We start from the raw sequence: 27,966 nt of genomic DNA on the forward strand, positions 1-27,966 counted from the left end.
CTCAGCTAAAGGCACTTTAAGTCCAGAATCTCATTTGTTAGTTACTTCATTTAAACAAGAACTTAGTAGGCATCATTGGCCAGTGTCTAACAACTGAAGATGACTGAAATCGATCAGCGGTTAATAAACTGTACTTGCTGCTAAAGCAAGTGTTCGCAGGGTGTCAAACTCATCTGTCACCCGCTGTCTGCAAAGGGGTGGCCTCAGATCTCTGCAGCCACCTCTACAAAAGGCTATTGAAAAGAACAAAAACCATGATAGATGCATCCTTACCAGAGCAACATTGTCTGAACAGATAAAAAGACAGCAAAAAAAATGAAGTTAGCATTCTGTATCCAATTCTTAATTAATTTAATATCCTCTCAGTCTTGAGCTTCTCCCTATTGATACTTTTCTATAAAGCTGGTCCTTTTCCTTCATCAAAAAGAAAAACCTCTTTAAGTGAGTGTTTCAGCTCTAAGTGGAAGCATTCTCTCCCATTCCTGTTATTTCAGGAAGCATCCAGTACCAAAGTGTAAAATAACATAACTGTATCGCAAACTGGTATGTTAAAGTGGGGAGTGAGCGATCTGAAGACTACATGACTGTCTGCATTGCTTTCAGAAAAATTGTCAATTCATGTAATTGGTACCATTTTCTAGTAAGGGCAGCGTACTGTAGAAGAGCCTGGTTTAGGTTCTTTACCGCAGTTTTAATACCTTGATTGGGAACGTAACCATATGAAAGCTCTTGGTCAGCACCCTCACAAGTGGTAAAACTGAGAGTAGAGATATGCCCTGGAAGATAAAACTACTAATGCTGTCCTACTCCAGGACTGATTTCTCCACTGTAGTGTCTCTCATGACAAACAGAAATCATTTATATAAATGTCCATCAGTGTGATATGGCTGGAAATGGCTTTGACTGTGAATAACCTAACAAACAGGATAGCAACTAAACCTCAGGTGTTAGGAAGAGGGCCACTGGAAAAAGATACCATTCTGTCAAATGTCCTGTTTTTCTCGGGTTTTTAGTTAGTGATGGTGTTTTGCCATTTTCATTTCCAGTGCTTTGGAGATCATTCTAAGTCAGTTTCTCATTAAAAAAAAAAAAAAAAAAAAAAGGAAAAAAGTCTATATGGGTATTGCGTGAGCCATTGATTTCCATACATGTACTTGCAATGAGCCCAGAAAAACATTCAACTTCGAGTCATGTATTTCAGTTCCCAGTAATTACTAGAATAGTGATGTTGGCAGAAGAGTGCCTCTTCAATAGAGGTTTTACTTTTTTTTGTTGTCTTCCTCTTTTCTTTTTGTTTTTAGCCACCAGCTAAATACCTCCTGCCAGAACTGACAGCATCAGACTATGGGAAGAAGTGTGTGGTCATTGATTTAGATGAAACTTTAGTGCACAGTTCATTTAAGGTAAGTAAATTCAAAAGCAATTTATTGCAACTTGAATCTGTCAGTGAATGTTGTAGGAACTGTTAAGCGTCTTAACACATTAACTGGTCTTACAGGCTCTCCCAGGAAGCCTGGTAGTTCCCATTGTTACCCCTATGATTATTCATCCGATTTTAGCTGTAAGGGGGGTAACACAGACATTGCTGATTTTTTGATTCTGAGAAAGTCACACTGACTGCAACAAGGCCTGGGGTAGTTACTGACTTTATGGCTTCAAATGGCAACTATTCCAACAGAGACCTGTATTTTAACAGGTATAAAACTTGTTGCTCTGAAAATAAGTTTCGTTTTTGATGTTTACATGATGCCATAGTTAGTCCAGGAGAGTGGAAACACAGTACAGCTTTATGCTGGGTAGGCATACCTTAAACCAGTTGATTTGGGGCACCAGTGATTGTTGTGCTGTGTTGCTGGAGAAGATTGCTTTCCGTATCTAGCTGCCGTCCCAATCGCAGTAAGTGTTTTTAAGTAATTAGCTTTCACAACAGTAAAGCAAATAGTGTTAGCTATAGCTGATGAGTCAGTCATCTTCTAGAAGCAGCTTCTATAACCCCTCAAATTTCAGTGTGTGATGGAAGTAGTGGTATTTTTCTATTGTTTAAGTAGGGCTAAAATTACAATAGGAGAATTCAAAAATACCTAAATTGGCTCAGAGTACTGTTAGCATTTCTCATCAGTGTCAGTATATAGTTTTGTACTTCGATTGGAGAATTTATAAGAATTAATAATATGTTTCCTTACTAGTAGCAAACTAGAATTACCAACTTCATAGTCTTCTAGTTTTGGTTGCGCTCCATTTTTCACTGCTAGCATAAACTCAGCATTTTAATCCTGCAATATTTAGTTGCCAGCATTTAAATACGCAAACCATGATTCATGTTGTGGTTAGATTTTGGCAACAGCCTGTCTTTGTTGACTTAAAGAAGACCTTATATGGAGATACTAGAACAAACATTCCTGTGCCTCAAACTGAAACGAAGAGATTACTCTCTTTATTGTGCCAAATGGTATGTAACAGTTTGTGGTGGCATGCAGGAACCTCTTAACCTCACTGCCAGATCCTTGTCTTCTGTACCCAGACTGAACTTGCAGTAGAGAATTTTCCACGGAGGTCAGAAACACAGCTGGGTTGGGAAGGGAGGGACCATGGCTCCCCAGTTATATGAGAGCCAAAAGCAGGAAGGGAAAGCTGAATTTAAAAGTCTGAATTTACATAAAAATAATGAAGTCTAGTGTTATCTGAAATGTAAAAATAAGTTTGCTTTCTGAGTGCTGTGGGTAACTGCTGTGATTTTTCTGGTTTTTGAAACAAAATGAGATTCAGTTTAGGTGGTTATTTTCTTTTAACCGTTTTTAAAAAAATATGTGTTTAATGGTTGACATAGTGTAAATCCTTTCTTTTGGGATTGAGGTTTGCCTTTATTGCAGAGTGCTTTTTTAGTGGGCTCATTTTAATCATCCCATTATTCAAATGATATTTAATGGGCATTTAAATGATGTTAAGTAGATACTTAAGAAAAATCAAAAGATTATTCTGTTTAATCTTGAACACTTGAATAATGTTTTGTGTTAGGAAAAGAAAACCGGTCCTTTTCTGTGTGAAGTAAATTAGGCAAATGCTGGAGTTTCTGCAGTGTTATGGCTACATGGCTTTATCTTGATGTGAAGTCCTGTGGTGGGAGTCTGTAGGAGAAAAGCAAGTGTTGGAGGAAATGGCTTTAGCTGTTCAGTGGCAAGCACTGTCCAGTGGTGCTGTTTGGATTTTGTTTCATAAAGGGAAAAAAAATCAGCTTAAGTAAGACCATTTGTGGTCATCAGAAATAACAAAGGATTTCCAGAAGAGCAGTGGGTTTAACGCCTATATGCACACTGCTCTGCCTGAATAATCAGCTTACTTTTGCAGTTTCTTTCAGTTGGGGTTCCCCCCGCCACCCCCAACTAAAACGTGTCTGCTCAACCCAGGCAGGTCCTCACTTAAAAGCTGTAAAACCATACATGAATTTGTGATTTTTTAGTACAATAGGGTTTATTTAAAACACATGATATTTTAGAATTCATAATTCTGTTATGAAATAGGCTTCATATTTCAAATGCAGATAATTTTTTTTAACAAAGCCAGAGAGGCAGAATATTTAAAGTGCTTTTTTATGAAAGCAGCAACATCTGAAGGAGGGTAATTCTTGTCTTTTTATGCCCCTGCATATTTGTGAATCTTCAAGGAGGTACTAGTCTTTCATGTTAAGTGCATATTAAAGGAATAAAGTTTGGGGTGCTTTGGCAAGAGTAAAAAAGGAATAGATAGACAGTATAGTTATCATTCCCATCATAAAACAATAATAGAAGAAAAATCGTAAATTACTAAATCAAGGAGATGCAAACATGGTTTTGTATAAAATGAATTAAACCACATGCAAGTCTGGAATGTAATCGTATTCAAAACTGGCTGTGAAACACTTTTACAACATTTAAAACACTGAAGCTTTTTATTAAATAGAAACAGTTCTAACTGAAGTAAAAATTTTCCATGGAAATACATTGTTGTCTTTCACACTGTCTCTGTGCTTCCCACTCAAGGCATGTACATGCTTCAGGTGTGCAACACCAGAAACCTTTATCCAGCAAATTCTTGCAGACTTTTCTCTCCTGTCTTCCCGTCAAGAGGAACACAGAACCCCAGTCCATGCTCCCTTCCTTACCACTTGTGCCAACAAGAAAGCTACATAGTACCTGAAGTAGAAGCGGGGGAAGCAAATAATGTAGTTAAGAGTAGTTTGGTTAGTGTTACAAAGTCTAAGGGCGAGTTTTATTTGTTAGCAAAAACTAAGTTGTCTAAACAGAATGTGGTTTTCTCTGACATCTGGTTGGCGTTGCTCCTGTTACAAAAGTTTAGTAATAGCTGTAGTTTTACCAGTGGGCTTCAAAACCTTAGCAACTTGCAGTGACCTATTCTTTTTCTGCTGCTACAGAATATTTATCTTGCTTAAGGGAGTCATGCATATATAAATTCTTCAAGTGTGTGCAAGTCTCTTCAAAGTATGCACAGAGCTGGCACCCACTTGAAAACTGGTGGCTGGGTCTTATTGACAGTTCGTTTGGGTTTCTTAAGGTGAAGCTTTAGAACATTTTTGTGTACCTGTTCTGTGGCTATTAAAGGTGCTGCAGAGTATCTCCTCTGTCTGAGGGGCTTCAAGCAGGTAATGAATGGGAGCCTCCCCTCCATCTTTTTCAGAAGCAGAAAGGGGAATATATCTTGGAAATTGCTTCATGTCAGCTAAACCCAAAAATAACTAGATTTTATCTGTGTGGGTATTTGAGGAATTCTTTAGATCATACTAGTGCAGCGGTCATCGACAAGATGGAGTTTTCCAACATCAGCTGCTCTGGAGGTTTGGTTGCCTTTACTGGTTGGTCAGGATGAGTAGATTCAGTGTAGCTTCTCATTTGCCCTCTGACACAGCACTTGCAGATGTCAGATCAAACCATCTTTCTTATTACTTTGCTGCTGAGAGAGGGTGTTGCCCTTCTTATAAATTCTTACAGTCATTTTGCTCTCCTCCCAGGAGGCTCGTTTGACGCTGGAATTGGAATCTCATCTTTTCCAGGGAATGGGGTCAAAGTGGTGCTGTCAGTTTAATACTGCAAGATTCTTTTTTCCTACCATTTTTCATAGAGCATAGACTCACCAGTTTGTGATCTGCTTCTCAAGGCTCCTTATGTTGGCTGTTTCTCTGCTTTCTTGGCACCCCCTTTCCCCCCACAATGGGTTTGAAGGCTGTTTCTATTCTCACGGATTGTTCAGAGGCACCTCCTTAGTGTGGTACTTGAGATCAGCCTGTTAGCTCATCCTGAAAACCAGGTGGGAAAGTCTGTACGAGTTTAATAGAGCTGAGTGCAGAGGTTTTCCAGCCTTAGCTTAGTAATGCCTTACCAGTTACCAGCCAGACTACTCCCAGCCTTCGTTTTAGGCTGTTACCGGTGAAGCGTATTGTCTGTCAATCAGTCACATTAAAACTCTATTTGGCAGCTCTGAGTCTCAGCCATTTCCAAGCTGCAGACCGTGGAACGAGTTACAAACTACAGCCAGGGATGTTTACGTGATCTTTTTTTTATCGCGGACATAACGCGTGAGCCATACTAGAGGGTTCTGCCAAATTTGATGTCCACTTGAACAGTCAGCAGTGTGTTCCCCCACCACCACTGCTGAGTAGCCAAGATTAGATTGTGTACTCTTAAACTGTCGGCAAGGACACTTTTCTGTTGGTCAAGTAAAATTACTTTGGAAAGCAGATTTTCATGGTAAGTCTTAAGAAATAAGTTGTAATCAGCAGGCTAGAAAAATGGATTCAAGACCTTGCTCAGAGTGTGCCTGCACTTCCCTTTTGAATTAAGTTTTACATGATTAATTTGATACAGCATGTTCTTGAAGCATCGCATCCTGAGAATCATTTAACTATATGACTTCAGTCGTGTTGCAGCTTGTTGCAGTTCCTGATTCAAATATAACTGTTTGGTATTACTTTTACCACTATCTTTATTTTTAATTAATTACTGATTGATGACCCAGAGTAGAATACGCGAAGCACATAGCTGAATTTCTTTGTCATCCACACAGACTTGAGGAAAGAGTTATCCAAATAGATTTTTTTTTTCCTGGCAAACACTGTCAGTGCTAGTGGGGGTTATTCAAGCAGTAATGGATATTACATTGTACAAACCTTAAAAATACAAGAGAAGAGGGAAGTGCAGTATCTGGTGAATACAGCTGTGTAAGGCTTCTGACTTACGTGTGTGTAAAGGGTGCGCACACAGAGTGGATCTGTGTAGTCAATAATGCTTATTAACTTGTTCCTGAGAAGTAAGTGCTCGTCTCTTTTATGCCTCTGAATTCTCCCTTCTAATGATCTTATTTTTAATGTCGATTTATTTCCTTGTCACTCTTCCTAGCCAATTAGCAATGCTGATTTCATCGTTCCTGTTGAAATTGATGGAACAATACATCAGGTAAGTGCTGCTGTTCTAGTGATGGAGCTGTCCCAGAGTGCTATCATTCTCCATTTGCTGCTTTACATTCAATAGCATGTCCTTTTACAAAATACAAAAGCTGTGTGTACTGGAATGTATCATCCAGAGAGGTGTCCCTGTCTGATCAGATATGTAGTTTCTAACTACTAAGTCTCAGTTTTAACTTTTTCAGTTCTCCAGAATATGTCTCTCAGGACTTCAATACTTCACTCTCAATTTTAAAACATTTTCAAACGGGAAATACACTAGGGATGAGTTTTCAAACATTGCTAGGCCCAGAAAAAACTACTTGAATACTGCATTTCACATTCTGTCCACAGATAAACAGGACAGAAGTTGGTTTTAATGTCTGTTTGGTAGTTCATATGGACAAAGCTTTATTAAAATATTAAGGAAAAACAGACATTTCTTCAGCTTCTGTAGCAATCTGTGTTTAAGTTCTGTCCCCATTTCTTTCTTTAAGTTATTTAAGTTCCTCTGATAAGGCTTTTTATATACTTCAGCATCTTTAAAAGGTCCAGACAAAATTGACGAGGAGACTAATTTTTATGTCTTATTCTGTAAGAACTTCACTTAAGACTCTGAAATGGTTTTCAGTAAATGCAAAATACCCATAATTTGAAAATCAATCCCCTTCATGTATCTTGGTGCCTTAGCTTTAGTGTATTTAATCAGTAGTCATCTCAGAAAGCACTGAATGAGAGAAATTACAGCGCCATAAATTTTCCTCTTCAGGCAGACATTAAAGTTCTTGCTGGAGATGGGTTATACAGGCTAATGTGAAGTTGAGCCTTCCTGATACATGAATCTTGCAATTTGTTTGAAACGGCTTCTGTTGGTTGTTATCGGTTAAAGATAATGCAGTTACTGAGTTGCAGATCTTCCCTGGCTGTGATTTAATGTAGATTTTAAATACTTTAATTTCTGAAATGTTGTGTTTTATGTGAATTATTTTCACTTGGACAAATAGGTTCGTATTTTGATCTTAGAACAATTGATAGGTCATAGTGTTAATTTCCTATTATGAAAACAGTCTGTGTAATTGTCACTCTTTAAATGATATACTAAATATCAGTCAGTGGATTGAAATGTGTTTTAAAGTGATAGTTGCTTTGACAGTTTTTCAACTGTGCCTGTTTTATGTAGAAAAATTCGATACCTAGGGTACTTAAACCTGTAATGTTCACCAGCACTGAATGCTTAAAACATGTAAGTGATGGTTTGGGAGGTTTATATTGTGGTATAGTTGGTCCTCATTTGACCTGGGCTTTAGTTGTGTTTGGTGCTGTAATGTGGACTTTTTCTCTCCTAAAACTTTCTAGATCGCTTTCAAGAGGGGACCTAACAGTTTTGAATTGTGTAGGATTGTGATCACTTAGCTTGTCAAGATGGTATATTTACATTTTGAAACAAAACCCAATAAAAGACTGGCTGGGCTTAACAGTCAAGCATTTCAAAAACATGTCGCTTTTCCACTCCCTGCTGCAAACTTTCAGGTTCTTCATCAAGCATAATGCAGCTAGGTACTTGAGATGACTGCATATGGGAGACAACAAAAGAAAACAAAACACCTGGTCAAAGGGAGTGGATCTGTGCATACCCTAAATGTGAACAGGAGGAAGGATGCTCTTAACAGAGAAGGTCAAGTGAAGTTAGTCTGACTGCTCTGCTGGAGACTTCCTTCGTCTTTCCAGGAAATTGCTTAATCTCTTTGTATTTCAAGTTCTTAATCTCTAAAATAGGTAAATATCTCAGTTGCATCAGGGCGGTAGAAGTAAAGTTAATTGTGAGGACTTTGCAATCCTTGAAATAAAGGTAATTTATATAGTATTTATGCAGAACAGGCAGTCTTGGGTTCCCATGTTTGTAATTCCTCTGCAGGCAAAGTAGTGTACTGCTAGCCAGCAGTCTTTTAAAAAAAACTGTAATAACCTAAAGGGCAAAAGTGGCTGTTCTGGCTTAGTCTCATGTGCATTAACACAGGCTGTAGAGCTTTGACAACCAGTTCCTGCTTCAAACCTGAATTTTTGTATTCACTTAGAGCATAAGCAAACAGCTATCAACAGGTTTTCTTGTCTGTCAGAATTTGTCATCTGTATAATGCTTGTCCGTTTTCTTAAGCAGTTTATATACTAATCATTGGCATTGGGAAATACAGCCGCATTTTTAAAACGTCATGGGATATGTGAAAGCATATGTTGTGGAACCATATTGTCCGTGGTGCATATCCCTACCTGCTTTACCAGTAAGCCTAGTATCTTGGTAAGCAGGAGATTGTCTGAGAGAGTATTGTTGTACTTGAACTCTGCCTTAGACAGAACCCCATGGAAATCAAGTGGAGAACACCCATTTCAGAAGTGCCCATTCAGAAGGAAATCTGAAATTATACGAGATGCTTCAGATCTCGTATACCAAAAATACAAGTTGTGGCAAATTCAGTATGCTTGAAAGAGTTTTGAGACTTACCGAGCAAGTTTTGTTCATGGTAAATGTAATTTTTTGTTGTGCAACAGAGGTATTCAAAGAAGATTGCCTTTGGTTCGGGATTTTATTTTCACTTACGGAATTTATAATCCAAAGGCCAGAGAGATTCTTGTTCTTCTATAGGGAAGACAATTTAAATCATAATCTTGATGGGTGCTTGGGTAAACCAGCTTCCCTAGATTAAAAAATAGCTTTTCTGAACACCTCTTTTCCCTCTCCCATCTTTCTTTCTCTAGCTTCATTTACCTTGTCTTTAGAAAGGATTGGTCATTTTATTTTACAAGAAAATAACTCCTGTGTTGGAGGTCCCTCTCATTCTGTTATGGGTCTTTAGATGCCTGCAGAGACTCAGCCCATCCACCCATTTACAGGGCAGATGAAGTTACAGGAGGTGAATCCCACACTTTCTGTTGGAAACAATGGCATAGATACAAAAGCACAGTTCTAATGCAAGCTGGTGGTTTTCTGGCCAATTCTCTCATTTCTCTTTAATTCTCTGAATAAAAGGAAGTCAGAGCTGGTCCCCTGCTCTACTGAATTATAGGTGAGAAACTTTGGGAAGTCCAGTTAAATGTGTTGCAACTGAGAGTGCCCTTTAGAGGAAGTTGCTGAGGGTGAAAGTAGTGGCTGGAGAAAGATGTTCAACCTGTTTTGTACCCTTGACGTAACTTCTGCAAGAACATGTCCTCTCTTTTGGAGCATGCTTCCCATGTAACAAGTGCAGGGCAATCACAATCCCCAGATTAGAAACTGTGCATCAAGTATAGCTTTAATCGCCCATGAGCGAAGATCTGTAGGGTATGGTGCTCCTTCTTCTTTTATCCAAATTGATTTGCAATGCCTTTGTGCCTTGCTGTCACTGTCAAAGAGTAAAGAGCCAGGCAGAGTTGGATTTGGTGTTGCTTGGAATTTCGTTCTTGAATGTAATTTATTAGGTGAGTAAAACCAGTTTTTAAGTGTTTGTGTATGCTGTTCTAATTCAATTAGCAATTGCTTGGGTTTAATTGTTGAAAGCTAAAGAAATGTTTCCATGCATACCTTGAATGTAACGTACAAAATGTTTTTTATTGGTGAGGGGAAATGCTGTTTGAATAATAAACTTCCTTTCTGTGAAGTACAAAATGTATTGATTTTCTTACAGAAGGCTGTGGCCTGGTTCAAGTAATCCAGGATAGGCTGTATCCATTCTAGCTGGCCTATTCTTGGTTACTTGCACTGGGAGGCAACCACAACTGCGTGAACCAGAAAGACGAGCCTCAAGGACACACGATAATTTCTGCTTGCTGTTAAGAAGATGCACCTAGTCCACAAAACAGGACGTTACGGGAGCTTGAATTTGTCACAGGCAGAATTCTTTGTCATTACTTGAAGATTTCGTTATTGTAAATCTTGTTTTGAAAGGCAGTTCTTTGTGACCTGTTTAATTGATTACAGTTGAGCTGGGTTTCTCTTTTGGTTTACAAATACTGAGTCTTTTTAAGACTGCTTTGAGGTATTGAAAATGTATGTGGAAATACCAAATGCTCGAAAACAATTAAAGATCATTGGTTGGGTTCTGCCATTAGCAGCTTAAGTACAGATTCCTGTGAAAACAGACCTACTGCCTGATTTGTGCCTTAACATTTTAAGAGTAGGGTTCATTTTAAACTTAAAAAAAAAAAGGAAAAAAGAGAAAAAAAGACTGTATTCCTCTGAATTCTTACTGATAAGGAAGAAATTAGTGAGCATACGATACAGGAAAACTGGAGGGGGGTTTTGTTCTTTAATGCCCTGAAGACTGTATATAAATCTCAGAAAAATGCCAGGAGCCAGTTAGTCTAGAGGCTTAAACTGAAGACATCAGGCAACAGAGGAGAAAGCCAAGCCACAAATAACCATGCGGCATTGAGATTCAAGTCCAGCCGCTAACAAAGTAAAGGGGAAAATTTTCCAAATGAGGAGGAAGAGGAGAAAAGAGCTGCACTGTCAGCTGAAGAAAGCTTTTTATGTGAAGTAAACCAAAGAGATTTTGTAGCCCAGGATACCAGTACACTTGAAATTTCTTCCAGAGTCTAAGTAGGACTTCTCAAAAAAAAAAAAAAAAAACACACAAAACTTCAAGGAGAATAACCATCCAGAGTATTAAGATATGTTGTTCTGCAGAAAAAACAGTGCTAAACAAAAATAAAAAATTTAAAAAACACAGGTGAAGAAGTTGGGGCTTTATGGAGAGGGAGAGAATTAAGGGAAAAAATTGGTGAGACCTGATCCTAAGAGATCATATTTATGATTAATCAGGTATGAGAAGTGGGGCTGTTGGCCAGAGCCCAGTAGATAAGATTTAAGGCCAAACAGCAAGAGAAACTCAAGCAGAGGAGATTGACAGTGCTCTGTGGTGAATCAGGAGATCTAAACTGCAGAAGGGAGACAATATAGCTTAAAATGCTGTGTACTTACAGCTAATACTGACTAGATGCAGTATTAGGACACCAACAAATTGCCAAAAGAGCATATGTTGCAAATCCTTGCTTTTATAGGGCCACTCCTGTCCGCAAGACTGTGGTTAAGGAGCTCTCAGTCTGTAGCTACTGAGTTGATTTACTGCATGCTGTCTTTATGGAGGAGGTGGGTTATGTTGCAAGCAGCAAAGTCATATCCTTGGCTTGGAGTTCGTAATCACATTCCAAGTGGAAATACTTCAACACAGGCATAGATAGGGATGGAGAGTGAAGAGGAGGCTTCTTTTGCTGTGGCTGAAGCCACTAGGTTTTGAAAGGGAAATAAATACTAAATTCCAGCAGTCACTATCCGAGCATGACTTTGAGACTCTGGAGTGTCCCTTTTGTGGCCTCAAAAATAAGCGTTGGAATATAATTTAAGGCTAAAGAATGAAGGACTTGATTATGAACTGTAGAGTCAAGGAGTAGTTTGCGTCCTGCTGTCTTTCCTCTTATAACTGGCAAGTCAGATAGTTTCTTTCTGGGTACCCAAATACAGAGGAACTGCAATTCTCTTTGTGTCTTTAAAAAATTTGAAGGTGTAATTTGGAAAGGAAATAGTACAGAACAACTTTGTTTAGTAAGATTGAAGTGAAAAATTAATTGCATTGTTATAGGAGAGGAAATTACTTGCTTTATGCCTAGTGAAATACAGGAAACCACTGTAATTATCTGGAAGGAGAATGGTGTTGAAGTGCATCTGTTAACTGTCTTTAATTCATAAAATGTCACATTTATTTGGTTAGGTGCTGCTGTGGTTTTGAAAAAAATACTACAAATCAAAAGTTACAAATTGTCATCTGTATCAAAGTTTGAATATATTGCTTGAATTGGAGGGGCCAGAAATAGTTTAGTTCAGCTGCATAAAAGTAACTTAAAGTGAAGTCTTCATGCTCTGCACTATATGCTACATTAAGTGGAAAAGTAATTAACATTTCTGCTTTAGTCATTGAGGTACAGCTGCATCATATATGTTTTTAATAAAACTTTGCTTTCAGATTTAGGTTTTCAGTTTCGGGTCCCTATTCCACAACTGTTTTTCTTTTTTTGCTAAGGACTTGGTTACACTTCAGTTCAAGCTGGCACTTCCATATTTTTCTCCTTCAGGCTTTTTCTCTGGCTGCCTTATGTTTTTTTCCTCTTTATGAATATGAATCTAGTAAAATACATACAATTAATCTTAGCTCTGCATATCAAAGAAAGAAATTACTGGAATTGCATCAGTCTTGCAATTCTTCCTGCATTCAGTTCTGTGCCAGACTTCTCCACTTGAAATGTCCAGTATTAAGGATTAGTTGCCAGAGAAAGATAAAATGCTGCCAGTGTTTTCTCTAAAACTTCTAATCTAACTGCAAACAAGATAAATAAGTATTTTTCAAGCAGACTCCCCTCTTCCCCGTACATTCTTCCCAGTATATTGTGAACTACTTCTGAGCTTTCTGAGCAGCAGTTATCTTATCTTGGTATTTTCTGTGACTGTAGATCATCTTGTTTGCTCTGGAAGGAGAGGCGAGGAGGCTCTGACACCTATTAATCAGGTTGTTGACAGTAGGCAGCCAAGCTGCCTGTATGGTTGTCAGTGCAGAAAGGCAATGTAGCATTGCTGAAACCAAGCTGCTCAAGAGGAGAGAGATCCTGAGTATTTACCATCTTTAAGGCAAGGTCCCAGTAGAAGGTGCTGTAGACTTCATCACTGAATTCTGAAAGCAGCATTTGCTAGACATTTGGCATGGTGCTGTGAAGACTTTTGGTGAAAGCTTGTCTGCAGAGCCAGGTAACCAGTAACTATCCATAGTGAGAGACAGTGCTTACTGTCTGGAATTTAAAAAATGAAAGAATTAGCCACAGGAAGAAAACAGTTCCCTGTTGTGCTATTCCTGTTATTGCAGAGGTTTCATCAGATTTATTGCTTCTGTAAAGCTCTTCAGGACTGAAGACACCAGCACCAAAATAGGGTCTGTTAAGAGACCTGAATCCTCGCTTCTTGAGAAGCCCTACTTTCACTCTTTGCCTTTAATGAGATTTTTCAAGAAGCATCACTCCAGATGATGCACAGTATTTGCAATTGCATAATCAGCATGGGTCTTGGCAGCCCATGCATTCAAATTTCTCATTATTGGATGACTACTTTCATCTTGTATACTTTTTTTTTTCCTTTCAGCATTTCATTTGAACTGCTTCCACGTTACCTTTTGTTTCTTCAAGTGTTAGGATCACAGGAGTGTTTGGGGGTTGTTTTTGTCCTTTCCTTTTACCTTAAACATCATTTGACCTAAGTAGTCATTATCATTTCAGGTTTATGTATTGAAACGACCACATGTGGATGAGTTTCTTCAGAGGATGGGAGAGCTCTTTGAATGTGTACTCTTCACAGCCAGTCTAGCCAAGGTATGTTCCTCTCTCCATCTCATTAGCCCTTACGGCGCTGATCAGTGGACTTTTGGTCGGGTTTTCTATGGATAATTATTTCCACAGTTGGTACTATCTTAATTTTTTCCCCTTCTTTTCTGCTTCTTTGTCTGACAGTGTGTACTTTGTCTGCTAGTGTGTGGGTAAGTGTTTCCATGGTAACACCATCACATATGGGCTTGTCTCATAATGTAGCCTCCATGCATTGCTCATAATGCCAATATGAAAGGCTTACCAAGTTACCATGGTTATAGTGAGAAATTAGAACAAATAGCGTGCAAGTAAAGCAGTATATTAAAGTTGGGCATGAAATAAAATACACTGTATTTAATGCTATCTACATGATCAACCAGTGATTCAGAAATTTTACTGTGTCTGAAAATTGGGAACACGTTTTTGTTCTGTCAAGGTGCAATTACAATCTGAAGTTAGAAAATTAGACATTTTGCGACGCTTGAAACATCAGCAGGAATATTTTGTGCCCTCTGGTCTCCAGTAGCAGTAGTACCTCGTAGGTAGTTTTGTGGTAGACATTACAGTAGTAGACACCTGAAGTTCTTCGTTTCTTTCAGTGTATTGTATTTGTGGTGGTTTTGTTTGTAAAATCATATTGATTATTTCCAGGTAATACTCTCCCCTAGTAAGCTTTTACTCCAACTTAGCGTAGAGATGGTGGAAGGGTGCAGGACCCTGTTTGATCTGCTATATAGTGCCTTCTGACCAGGGGAATCCTCCCTGCACTCTCATTCCTGTGTTCTGTTCAGCCACATTGTGAAAATCCTAAATAATGGAATAACTTCATACTGAAGTTAGATGTCTGACAGTTCTCATAGCTAAATTGGGATGGATTTCAACATCAGTTTTTGTTTCTTAGTTTAAAATATAGGAAAATGGTAACTCCTGTAAGTTTTAACTACCATTGTCAAGTACTTGGTTATTTCATGTTCTAGTTTATTTGGATACTTTTCCTTGGACAGTTTATATCAGTTGTTGGATTCTAAGCAGTGCCTCACTCAAAGTATCATCTTAGATATAAAATGATAATTTCCCAGTATGGGCATTTTTTGTAATAACATCTTTGTCTGATCTTTTATTGCCCAATTATGCATTTTGGTAATCTGAAGATTCTTACTGACCCAGTCGCTCCAAGGGCATCATTTGAAAAACGACATCAAGCTCAGATTCATTCATTGCAGTTTGTCTTCAGAGGCACATGGAAATGAATGGGCTGTGGAAATAGCTTTATGCAGTTTTTCTGTTAGCATTGGCTGGTTTTATGGTAACGTTAGTTGTGAACTCTGGATCCATCAAATTCTAGGTAACTGTAAGTTGGCCCTAAGAATAAAACCTAATCAATAAATCACAGAAAATATTAGGGTGCAAGTTAGCCTTCCACAAAAAGATAACTGTCCTACTTTTTGTTATCTCCCAATTAATCACTGCAGGTTTGCAGGCATGTAAGTTAATTAACAAGGAACAGGGAAGAAAATGAAGAAAGGGCATTCTATCTGAAATTATTGTGTGTGCCTTCTTTGTATAGTTCTGTGAATTAGCCTTATCTGCAGTTTGCTAACTTTGTGTTTCTAACTTCTATTTTTAAGTATGCAGACCCAGTAGCTGACTTACTGGATCGCTGGGGTGTGTTCAGGGCAAGGCTCTTTAGAGAATCCTGTGTTTTCCATCGAGGAAATTACGTGAAGGATCTGAGTCGACTGGGACGTGAGCTGAGTAAAGTTATTATAGTAGATAATTCTCCTGCATCTTACATCTTCCACCCTGAAAATGCAGTAAGTATTCTTAGTATTTTAAGTACTCAAGTGTAACTTTATCCTTCTGGTCCTTGCCCAGACTTTCTGATTCAGAAAATAGCTTTTCAGAACACTTAACTTGTACTAGTTTCTGTATGTTCTTAGACTGCAGGTAGGTTCTGGTATTCACTGCCAAATGGTGAAGGGCTAGGGCAAACTGATGTTGACAGTGTGTCATAGTAGTGACTGTTCGTCTGCTTTCGGTTTTAGCTTTTGGCATGAACTCCATCAGTTTTGAGAAATACCAAGCGGTGTAGAACCTGAATAACTAACCTATCTCTAAAAAGCGAAGCTGCCCTCCGGCGTAGTTTTTGTTCTTTGGAGTGGTGATTATGAATGGTTTACTTGAACTGCTTTTAATACTCCCATCTTTTTTCATTGTGTGGATAAAAAAAATATTAGACAAGATAATTAATGCTTTACTGGTTACTATCTGAGTTCTGTATTCGTGGCTAAGGGGAGGAAAAAAAATCAAGATCCTGTTGTGTTGTTATGTTTCTCCTTTAAGTGTTTTTGTGCTAACTCGCTTCATAATTAGAAATGTTAGTCAACAAGTTCTTCAGGTTTTAGGAATAATGATAAAAGGCAGGCAACAGTACTTCAAGGGAGAATAATTAGGAGCAATGTACATTTTCACTGTGTGTTTCATATCAACTCCAGAAGCTATGATGGAATGGTCTGGCACTTGCTCCATCCATTCCTGCAATCAGTACAGATGCTTACATCTGTTTTATAGCTGCCAGGACAGCAAGCTGGAAGTCCCCTTAGATATACTGACTTTTAAACAACCAGGCTTTGCAGGGTTTTCTTTGATGTTTTTAGACTGCCTTTCATGTGAACTGTTAAAATTAACGTAGGAAATTTTTAGCAAGAACCCTATTTTGCATGGTCCTGCCTCTCCAGAATTTTTTTTTTTTAATGTGAGCTATTTGTCTTGCAGCAGTCAGCTTTTAAGTTTGGATCCTAATACTCTGATGCCCAAAGTGATTGGGTGAAAATGTTTTTCTGGTTGGTGCCACACATGGTTTAAAGCTGCTGTTTATAATAACCAGGACATGTAACTCTAATTTATGTTCATGGTTAAAATTAAAAACCTGATCCAGATCATCATTTGGTATGTCGGAATTCAGTGCCAAGAAAATAACAAGCTGTAGAAATTTGGGAGGTGAAATTAAGGGCCTTGTCAGAGTGGTTTAATCACGTATGGAAAAGTGCTGCTAGCTAACTGATACTCGAGCCTGTGCAGAAACCAGAGCTTGTAACAAGATCCAAGATACTCTTTGGAAGACCTCAGTATACTTCCTTAGTGAAGACACACAGAGCTCCTTCCCCAAACCCAGCCCACGTATTTAAGGAGTGTTATTACATGCGTTACTTTCTGAACGTGTGCTCAAGGTCTTATGTTTTAATCAGAGAACTGCTCACTGTTTAAATATTTCCTCCACAACCTCATGCCAGAAGGGGTTGTTGCTGCATGCCTATGTTTAGTGACTCACACCGATAATACTTAGAGGGGGAGAAAAAAAAGTTGCCCGTAAATAAAGTGTCAGTACAACTTTATAACCGGTATCATCCTTCCAGTGTGTTCTGAGTGTCAAAGAGGCAGAGCAAATTGAGTTGTCCGGTGCTGGGTCGTGTAGGTTACCTGGACATGTAGGAGAGGGGCAGCTGCATGTCAGCTGGTTTACAGCTGGATTTGGGGGTGGATGTTGCATACTAGAAGACGTGGACTTGAACCTGGCGCTCTGCTTGAATGCTAATGACTAGCAGTTTGCCGTACTGTGATGGCGATGAGTAATCTGCCTAGGCAAAACTCACATGTTCTTCACGTCATGAAGTCATCTTAGTATTGTTGGTTGCTTTGTTTCAGGTGCCTGTGCAGTCCTGGTTTGATGACATGACAGACACAGAGCTGCTAGATCTTATTCCTTTCTTTGAAGGACTAAGCAAAGAGGAAGAAGTTTACAGTATGCTTCATAAACTCTGCAACAGGTAGCCCTTAACTTTGACTGACTTCTGCTACTAGATTGTAGTTGCTAGAGGCTGTCTCCATCTTTTTCAGCTCTTTCAAATGTAAGCTTTGGGGAAGTCGCCCCTGTCAGAAGTGCTACTCTTGATCTTCCTGTTACATTGGACACGAAGGACAATCATGAGTGATGCTATTAAGCCTTGAGAAGCCTGACTCCTAAGGTCATGTGTTCAGACTACTTTTTTAAAGGAAAACAAAAAAACAAAAAAAAAGAAGCTATTTTAAATGGGACTCTTTTAATGAATTTCATAAATGGACATCTTTTACTGGATCAGCTTTTCTTAAAACATGCCAAAAAAAGAAGCTTGTATTTCAGCAGTTGAATTTCTCTCCCTTTCTTCCCTTCCCACTATGCAGACAATTTTACCCCCTGCTTAGAGCAGTTGACCTGACTCTGAATTTTTTCTTACAGAATGAAGTGCCTTTTTGAATGTTATTTTAAGATAAAAATTCATTTTTGTATAAGACGTATTTCCAGACATCTTTTAGTCTTGTATTGTCTAAATGCTTTAAAAGGAAAAAGGAAAAATTTTATAGAGCACTGTAATATATAACAAAGGAAAAAGTTGAAACAAAGATGCTGGGTTCCTGTCTCCACAATGACATTAAGTTGTATTACATTTTGTCATGCTCAGAAGGTTGAAGCGTTTGTGGGAGGGGTGATTTGGGTTAATTACATGGTTGTTTCACTGATACGATTTTGGGCACAGTTTTGAACATATCTGCAGTTGTTTGAGTATTAGGGAATGATGGAATTGAGAAAATAAGGTGGCTAATAGATCTAAAGCACCTTTTAGTCTAGACAGATGAAGTTCTGTTGTCTCTGCTTACGCACAACTGCCATGCCTCTCGTTTTTTGGAAAACCATTATCTTGGGAGAATGGGGAGGAGATCTATTTATTAGTTTAAGATTCTTTTCTTAAAAAAAACCCATCTGGGTAAGCTGGATCTGTATTGAGCTGTTTGGAGTACTTTTTTCTTTTAATTGCTGCTACTGTATACTCACCAAATGGAGTTGACCATCGGCTGTTATACTGTTTTTGCCACTGTGCCTGTGCTATGAAACATTTTCTGTAAGCTGCAAACTTGGGCAATAAATAAAATGCAGGCTTCATAACCCACCCCTATGTATTAATCCTATGGTATCTGATATACCAGAGAACTCATTTAAAGGTGACCTGTAAAGGTTATTTAAAAAAAAAAAAAAATTCAATTGGGATGAAGCCCTCTCCTTTCTTTGTTATATAAAAATGCACAAAGTATTTTTCCCACATCTCTGTGAAATTGTATTTCTTTTTCCCCAGCGTGTAAGGTATAGATGGGGAGCTTTATTGAGTCTCACTAGAAGGGCGGATGTTACTAGCCTAGCCTAAAATTGGTCCTCTGGCTTTGGAGCTGAGTCATTCTCATCTCTAAATCTGAGAACCTGCTTAGCATCTTCTGTAGTGTCATAGGTACCCTTTCAAAAGGATTAACTTTTAAATAGATTAAGCCTTTGAAGAACAAGGCACACCTCTTTTTTTTTTTTTTTTTTTTTTCCCTTTCCAGTGTCACCTTTTAATTACCTGCACCAGAAATCTACAAACAGAAAAATTACAGCTATGTTAGCTGTCATCAGAGAAGACTAAATAGACTAGTTGGTGCTTCTAATTAGCCTAGCGCTAAATTCTGAATGGTAGATCCCCTTGGCCTTTTTCATTTTTTTTCTCAAAAAGTCTTGATGACTTGGAAAAAAAATTTGGAATGGACTTGGATCGTCATCCTTGTCTAAAACATTGGTGAAGCAGCTTAACAAATTCCTTCATAGAAGGGCAGGCCAGCCTACGCAGGCAGTGAGTAGGTTGTCATAGGTGCAGTATAAAACTGAAAGATGACTTGTCCCCTCGCAGTGCAGCTGTGCGCCAGCTTCTGACTGTGCTGGGTAGCGAGGGATGTTGGAGGCAGTCCCGTGACACTCGTGAGTCTGTACGGCATCACCGTTTTGTTTTCTTACCAGTTGGCATTACCTTAGTACTGTATAATTCTGTGCCACAACAAAAGACAAAACCTGTCAAATAAAAAAAAAATAAAAATTAAAAAAAACCCTATGTTGTTAAAAAAAAAAAAAAAAAAAAAAAAAGACGTATGGATTCTGGTTAGTCCATTAACGTTTACTTTCAGTTTAAGATTGTTTAATTTTGTATTTGACTTCAGAGTAATGAAACTGTAAGCTGCCAAAAAGTTGTTCTCTGAGCAGTATTTTCAACTGTGTTTGTAGCTTCTGGGCTTCAGATGCAGTTTGCAGGGAAGTATTCAGGTTGTAGTTAGTTGTGCAGGTATGATAGAAATGGCTGAAAAAATTCAAAGACTTTTTCGCTAGCATTAGACCAAACAATCTTCCAATTAGACAATAAATGACCCCACCGAGACATTACCATTTAATGGTTGTGACCTGTTGTACGAGATGAACCATGTCATTAGTTCGCATTTATAAAAGCAGTGATTTCATGAACCAGTTGCCTTAAGTCTGTGAATGAATGTTGATTATTAAAGTGTCTTGTATTGTTTTAAAATCCACATATAATGGACAACTGAACTTCTGCACCAGCTTCTGGAAGAACGGTTCTGATGATGTTCTGTGCAACCATTCTTGTTCTGTAGTGTTTATTTTGGCTCTTGAAATCCACGAGTTTAAAAATAAACAACCAACTTTATTTTAACATAGTACAGCGTTAAAATGATACTTGGTGACAATACAAAGGCAAAACACAACAGTTTTGATCTCTGCTAGTATCTTAAGAGTGTTTTCTATAACTTTTGATGAAAAAGTTATTTATTTATTTTTTAAACTCACTCCCATTGAAATAAAACTTGGAGTGCTCTGCAGTCAGGTTTGGACTTGCCTGGGTACTCAAATTTGGCCAAAGGGATCAAACTGTCATACTTGTTTATTTTGATGCGCTATCATCGTACTTGAAATTTCAAGTGTTAAGTTTGCGTGAATATATACGCTATATATTTAGAGTTTCTAGATTTTAACAAAGCAATATAGTTCTGTCCATAAAGTCAGATAATGAGTGGAATGTTTGTAAAATTTGTAATACGGGTATTTGATTGTATTTTAAATACAAGATTTTAAAAATCAAAATAGGAAAAAAATACTACTTTCCTACATCTCTTGCATATTTTGAAGTGCAGTTAATGCATGCAGGTCACCAGGGCGGTTGTTAAACCCTGGTTTTCAATTCTGTTTCTGGATATTACAGAAGTATTAAATAGTCTTTTCCAGTTGGTCATTCTGTTCAGCTAAAGAAATGCTGCCTGGCCTGAAGTTCTGTTGTCCTTTTTATGTCGGGCTAAAAAAGGTTCTTTGCCTGTATAGGTATTTTTAAATTAAGCTGTAAGGCAGAATGCCTTAGATTCTTGAAATTCAACTGAAGTGTTACGATTAAATTGCCATTTGTAAACTAGGGCTGTGCGCAGAATACTTGTTAACCACCAGGAAGCGGGGCAGGTTGTGAATGGGAGGTCGTAGCAAATGTACAATATTGCTGTGTTCATTTAGGTAGCTTTGGAAGAATAATCTGTCTATTTGTTTTGCCTTTTAATCTTTTTTAAACAGCAAAGTTGTACCTGGAAGAAACTCAGCACCTGAAGAGATTTGGTTATCAGTGTATGCAATCACTTTATCACAGCATGATTTGATTAGACTGGTTGGGGACAATAAAGTATCTAAATGACACTGGTGTGTACTGATGTTGCAGCTCTTGAAATTTCAGTGTAAAAAAAAATCTGTAGCTCTCTAATTTACAAATTAAAAAACATAATCCAATGTTTTACAGATTCTTTTAAAACTAATAAAACACAGTACCGCACAGCCCTATTTGTAAAACAAAAACAAGTTTGTGCCTCTGATTTCCAAGGTGCTGTGATGTTATGCCTTTGTGGGGCGAGGAGGGCAGGTGAGACTTGCGTGGGGCAATTGCTTAAAAATCTCTGGGCTAACTATGCAAAACCAGCTGTCACTTTTCTGTTTCACATTATATTGTAAAAATCCAGCTGACTCTTTTTCTTTCTTGTTAAAGATCTATTGGGAGCTTCTTAACAGAGGAGTAAGCAATGGAAATGTTTCTTTTTTCTTTTTTTTTTTCCTAATAATGGAGCTGTTTACACTTTAATGCAATGAACAATCCAGCGATACTTGAGAAACACTACAGATACCATATGAGTGTTTTCAGGAGAGAGAAGTGTTGTCAATCAGGTATTGAATGGTTTCTTTACTGTCACAAATAAAAAAAATTTAACAATATAGTTACTTGTGCATGTAATACTTCTCTGGGAAAAATAACTTCTGCACTTCTTCAGTAATAGTCGCTGCCCTAGTTTGACAGGGACTTTATTCCTGCTAATGCATATCCGTGTTAGCTAGTAAAATCACCCATCTCTCTCCTCCTCTCCTCTTTTTAAGTCATGTATAGGACTCCTCATTGACTGCCCTGGCACCTGCTTGTGCAAACAGAGCTGATGAACTACTGATGAACTCTGCTAAATAAATTGGTGGTGACTCTTGCAGATGTTCCAGCTATTTAGATCTCTTGGATGAGATCATACAATAATTTGTTCAAGTCTCAAAGCTGTGTGACTTCTTTTGAAGGGCTTACTTCAGCTACTTGAATAGCTGTTCTTAAAATCACTGCCGTGTCCAAATGAATATCTGAATAAAACACTTTATTTGGTTGGAAACTCTATTTTGGGACTTTTTATCTGACACAGTAAGACTTGGGCAGAGCCGTCCTTTCTAGGAAAAGGCACATACTATTAATGCTTTATGAGCAGAAAACCTCAGGCCTGTTAGAATAAGCAGCTGGCTCAAGATAACACATTAGTTGCAATTAAAAATATTTTTTTAGTTATTCCTGTAATCAGTTGGAATTACCTGGACTGCCTGTACTTTGTACTGGTGGGTTGGGGGTTTTGATCTATTCTAATTTTTAGGTTGGTTTTTTTGTTTTGTTTTAGTTTTACGAGTCTCCCTAGCTGCTACTTAGCATAAAGATGCCTTTCTTTCACTCAGCAAAACAAGTATTTCGAAACTCATAAAACAGCTCTTTTATAGTGGTGAGAAAGGTACTGTTTTTCTATCCTGACTGATTGAAACTGTCTGCAAAACTGAATACATGATAGTCTATATACATATATGCCTTCCAATATTTTTTTCCCCTTTTTTATTGTGTTCTGACTCAGAAGGAAAGCCAACCGCTCTGAAATTCCCTGCAAGGTGGGATAGGGCTCTTCCAGGTGGGCTGCAGCTCCAGGGGACCCTGCAGTCTGCAGCAGTTTTCCTGGCAAGCGACCTTCGCCTTCCAGATTTCCCACCAACCCAGCTATGCTGGCAGGAGACCAGGTGAAGTTCTCCTGGACTCCTCTGTTGGTTCTGCTGCCGCTACTGGAAAATAAATTATCTTTGGGTATAAAATATATTGGTTTGGACAGATTGGCAAACTCTAAACTTGAAAAGCATGCAGGTGTGTTTTGTTTCAAGCCTTCTCAAGTGCTGTTGGGAAGGGCGCAGCGCTGAGGAGCGGGCTGTCCTCTAATTGCCTGATGCCGCCGTTAATCAGCATTTCTGAAGCACAGGACGTACACAAACATCTTAGTCTTAATGAGAGATCGATTCGACTCCGTGAAGTAGGTCCGCATCTGCAATTACACACCTTCCCAAAGAGCAATTTAACAAGGGTAGAGTTGGTCATCGCTGAAAGCAGCAGCAACTTGGATTTTGGAGGTGCTGGCTGTGTCGGTGTCGCTGTGCCCCCGGACCCTGGTGGAGCCCGTGCTGCAGTCGTACCTCCCACCGCTCCTCTGTGCAACTGGCATCGTTACATTTTGCAACCGCCTTTTAATTTTCGGGATGTAAACACGTTTGATCGGGATGTAAATTGCAGGAAAATGCTGGACAAAGAAACGCAGCTGGCACCCCTCAGCCTTGGCCACCACCCCGGGCTGGACTGCAGCTAGGACAAGGCTGTTGCTACCTGAAGGCGAACAGAGGAGTCACCGTTAAGCCAGAAACATGTCACCCCCTCTGAGAGCCACTGTTCTTCCAGAGAATGAGGGTTGATCGTTTTGTTCATACAAATGCCATGTACACCACCCGTGAATTCCCAGCATTTCAATAAATGTTGCACTCAAAGAGTCTGAGGGTTGTTGGAGGAGTTACTGGCTTGAAAATGGGTTGTTTTCTTTGTCAGATTTTAATGAGCTTTTGTGGTGAAAACCAAATTTCTTTACAGTGTAACTTTGTGATGATTTTTTTCATGCTTTGATTCAGTTTGACAATAAACTATCTGTGTTATTTTTTTCATCCTCTTCATGTCTGATAATGCATATAGCTGAGGTCCGCTCCCAGAAACGCCCCTTTCCCAACACATGCCATTCTCCGGGGGAGGGAAGCAAGGACTGTGTAGCATCAAGTCAGAAAGTTCTCCTCGTTCCATTCCTGTCCCAACTTTTTGGACTAGCTGGGATATAATAAGGATTAAAGCCTTGACCGCTAACCATCAAGGGCTTCTTCCTCTACCAGCGTATTTGGGTGGGTGGTTTCAGTTCCTGCTCGCTCTTGTTGACTTGCTGGGATTTGAGTAGCACGATCTTGCGTCTTCCAAAGCCACTGAAGCCCGTGTGTAAGCTGGCGGCGAGGAAGGGGCATGATCTTGGATTCTGGGTGGGGGTAAGGTGGTGGGAGACAGCAGATGATAGGGTCTGGTGGGGTTTCCTCTGCAACCCTGGTGCAGGTCCTGCGTAGTCCCTCACGTGGCATTCAGGCACCTGCCAAAGCAGAAGGTCGGTTCCGTACCCGGCCACCCTCGGTGCGCTGGGGTGGGTGGGGGCACGTGGAGCAGGAGACACGCTGGTCACGGTCACCAGTCACCGCGTTTCCCTCCAGGCTGCGCTGGCATCTGCCTCTGTAGCTTGGCAGTCAGTGCCTGTCGTCAGAACATCCCTCGGCAGGTGACCTGATCCTGGCCTTGGGTTAACCAGTGACAACCAGTGTACAGTCAGACAACGCTTAGACCTGAAGCAAGCTGGAGGGAACTGGGGGAGCTGCCTGTGACTTGACTTGAGTCAGTTCAAGGTGACCTTGTGCAGCTGCTTTTCATCTGGCACGTGTGTCCGAGTCGGGTCTCCAGACAGCAGCATCTAAGCGTTGTGCTGAAGAAGTTTGGTGTAAGCTAAGCACGTGCTAGCAGATTAACCCACAGAAATAGGAAATGTTTTTAATAGGAAAGTCATTTTATAACTGGTTTTAGAATTTTTTTTTCTAATGTCTACCTAATCACCTGGTTACTACGTGCCATACCATGAGAGGCTGAGACCCGTAGATACATAGAAAAATTTATGTGTGTTTATGCACCTAAAGTTTTCAGGGATAGTATGTCTTGGGCCATTTTGCTCCTTCATGAGTAAAAGCATTGATGGGAAGAAAAGTGGAAGATGCGAGACCTGAGCCCGTTTCTAGCCACGCGCTGTGTAAGAGTAGGGCTAAGACTGAGCACACACAGCTCCTGCCCTTGGCTCTGCATCACGGGGCTGTGTAGCTCCATAACCCTTAATTTTCCTTTTATCTCTAAATAGCGAGTAGAGCCTTGATCTCGTCTGAATCCTCTGTAACACAGCTTAGTGATTCAGTAAGGCGGGTTTGGGTGGGTAACGGTTCACTGGCCCGATCCCTAATCTGCTGAATAGATCTTGAGCTAGTAACTGGAGGGATATGGGCAAATCCTTGGGATGATGATGGTTGCAGTTGGAAAATGCTTGGGCCGTTGCATCCCGGAGAGGAGGATGAGCAGGCAGGAAGGGTGGGAGCTGTGGGAGGCGTGGGGTGACCTTGTGGCTCCGGACTGTGGTAGGCCAGGCTGTGGCGGGGTCCGGCGGTGGGTGCACTTGGCTTTTATACACCCCTGATGACAGTTTATGAAAATGGAGAGGGTTTCGGAGGCTGGGGCCGTGCAGGGCTCGGTCGCACCACGAGATGGTGCAGCGGTGCAGCACTGGCTTTTAAAGGCACCTAAAGGAAAGCTTAAAAGACGTTATCTCAAGTAAAAGCATCACCATAACTCTGGTAGCTGAATCCCCTGCCAGGCTTGCACTCCACAGGTCCACAGATAACCTCTTCCTTCGGTTAAAAAAAAAATATCTCTCAGTATTTCAGAAGCAATTTCTTCATTTGCGCAAGGACTGCTGAGTTCCCTTTGCAAAAGGAACTGGTGGCTCCACAACCCAAGGCAGGGCAGGCAAGTATTCACGGTAATTTTAGTTGCTGATTATGAAAATGCAGAAATGTATGATCAACACGTGAAAAATAACGAGGGAAATCTGCACTGAACAAATAAACAGTTGAGTTCAAATTGAACGTCCTTACACTTTCCTAGAATGGTAATCCCATTTTTTTTTCTCCAAGAGCTTTGCTGTTAACCATCTTCTTCCTCCTTTTTAAAGCAGCGTCATTGTAACTTGTTTGGGATTTGGCTGAAGTGCAGCAGGAAAACTGTGGACAAATGTTAAGTCTCCAGGAGGGGAAGGAAAAAAAAAAAAGAAGGAAACCTGGTGCCAAGCTGGCTGGTGTGCCTCCTCCGCTTCCCTGCGGACACGCGTGCGCTGAGCCCTGCGCACTGGGACCGAGCCAGCCTGCGGAACCGGGGGACGCAGCCGGCCAGGACAGGGCTTGGAGCTGGGCCAGGAAGGCTGCACCTGCCGGGGAACGGACCACACTGGCAGGGCTGCATCTCCCCCGCAGTTAGCGCATCGTCCGGTGCCATGTGCCCAACGCGCTGCCAACTGATGAGAGAAGGTGGGTTTGCAGCCTGTAAGCCCCCCTTGCAGCTCATCTCCGTGGGTTTCTGCTCTCATTGCATTGACAGTTGCCTGCTCCTTCCCACCTGGAAGAACCTGCCCTATGAGGAAAGACTGAAGGAGTTGGATCTCTTCAGCCTGGAGAAGACAAGGTTCAGGGTGGACCTCATCACAGCATTCCAGTAATTAAAAGGTGGCTACAAAATGTATGGAGGCTTTTCACAAGGAGTCATCGAGAATATGGTGGGCAATGGGTACAAGCTGCACCAGGAGAGGTTTTATCTTGACATACAAAAGAAATTTTTTATGGTGAGAACAGTCAATCACAGGAACAACCTCCCCAGGGACATGGTGGAGTGAGTCCCCGTTGCTGGGGGGGTTCAAGATGTGACAGAACAGGGGGCTAGATCACCTCACCTAGGCTTCCCTTCCCACGAAAGGTTGGACCAGATGATCTTTCAAGGTCCCTTCCGACCTGAGCTGTTCTTCGATTCTACAGTTCCCACGTGGCTTCTTCCACCTCCTGGCTGACTGTCCCCAGGGATGGGGTGGCCCCATATCCTGGTGAAGGAGGAGGGCTTTGTGGCTCCAGCAGCTGATGAAGATCCATCCAACCAGGGTATCACCCCCAGCTCTGCTATAAACCCTCCAGCCTACCTTGGACACGCTATTTGCTTCCGGCTCCGTTGTTCCCCCCTCTTTTGTTCCTTCTTTTAGAGGAATGAACAGGTTTCCCTGAGAGTTGGTTGTTTTATTTCTCTAAGTACAAAACATCTGGATTGGAAGGCGTGCTAAACCCCTCGCAATCCTGCTCCTCATTAATTCTGAGGAGCAAAACTGCCCTTTTCATTCAGTCAGAATATTTTTATTTTGCACATACTGCCATTTGATAAGAGAAGGAGCGTTACTAGAAGGGAAGAAGGGCATTCACAAATGAGAACACATGGGGCCAAGACATGCTGATGGGTGTTTGCAGACACACATGGGAGAAGCAAATCCTGTCTGGCTTCACCAGGGAATATGATGCACCACAGGGTGATTCGTTTGTGTTTAACCTGAAGGTTAATTCATCCTCTTACAGCCGTCTGAATTTTTCAACAAGACTCTCAGCTGTAGCCCCGAATACATGTTTTGATATAAGCTGCCCTTGCAACGAGTGAAAAAGGTCGTTCTTGTGGATTTAAATAAGCACTGCAGGTTCTCCTGCCTTCCCATGGTGAGGGGGAGGCTGCCTTGAAAGTTAAATCCCAAGCCTGGGATCCATGCCTGAGCCTAATTCCTGGCTTTTCTAGGTGACAGCTTTGCCTGTCGTGGGCAGCCTTTAGCTGCACGGGGCCCTGGGGGTGCTGGAGCAGAAGGGATGCTGCTGCAAGTAACACCTGCATCCCTGTTAGCAAAACAAAGATGTTCTCTGTGCTCAAAAAAATCAGATTCTCAGCAAACACATACGCCCCATGAGATGC

The 27,966-nt window shown here is 40.3% G+C and overlaps 1 protein-coding gene across 3 annotated transcripts in view; it reads left to right on the plus strand.

Moving 5' to 3' along the window:
• CTDSPL (CTD small phosphatase like) overlaps window positions 1-24,014 on the plus strand; it is an 84,699-nt gene extending 60,685 nt beyond the window's left edge. For all 3 annotated transcript variants that reach the window (XM_080383020.1, XM_080383021.1, XM_080383022.1), the window contains 5 exons: window positions 1,302-1,403; window positions 6,387-6,443; window positions 13,721-13,813; window positions 15,436-15,621; window positions 17,513-24,014. In XM_080383020.1, coding sequence (XP_080239146.1) covers window positions 1,302-1,403; window positions 6,387-6,443; window positions 13,721-13,813; window positions 15,436-15,621; window positions 17,513-17,638 — 564 coding nt within the window. In that variant the 3' untranslated portion in view covers window positions 17,639-24,014. The remainder of the gene's footprint in view (window positions 1-1,301; window positions 1,404-6,386; window positions 6,444-13,720; window positions 13,814-15,435; window positions 15,622-17,512) is intronic.
• Window positions 24,015-27,966: the final 3,952 nt, after the last annotated feature.

This window comes from Falco punctatus (genome assembly GCF_963210335.1).
Source record: "Falco punctatus genome assembly, chromosome: 4".
NCBI classification, from domain to species: domain Eukaryota; kingdom Metazoa; phylum Chordata; class Aves; order Falconiformes; family Falconidae; genus Falco; species Falco punctatus.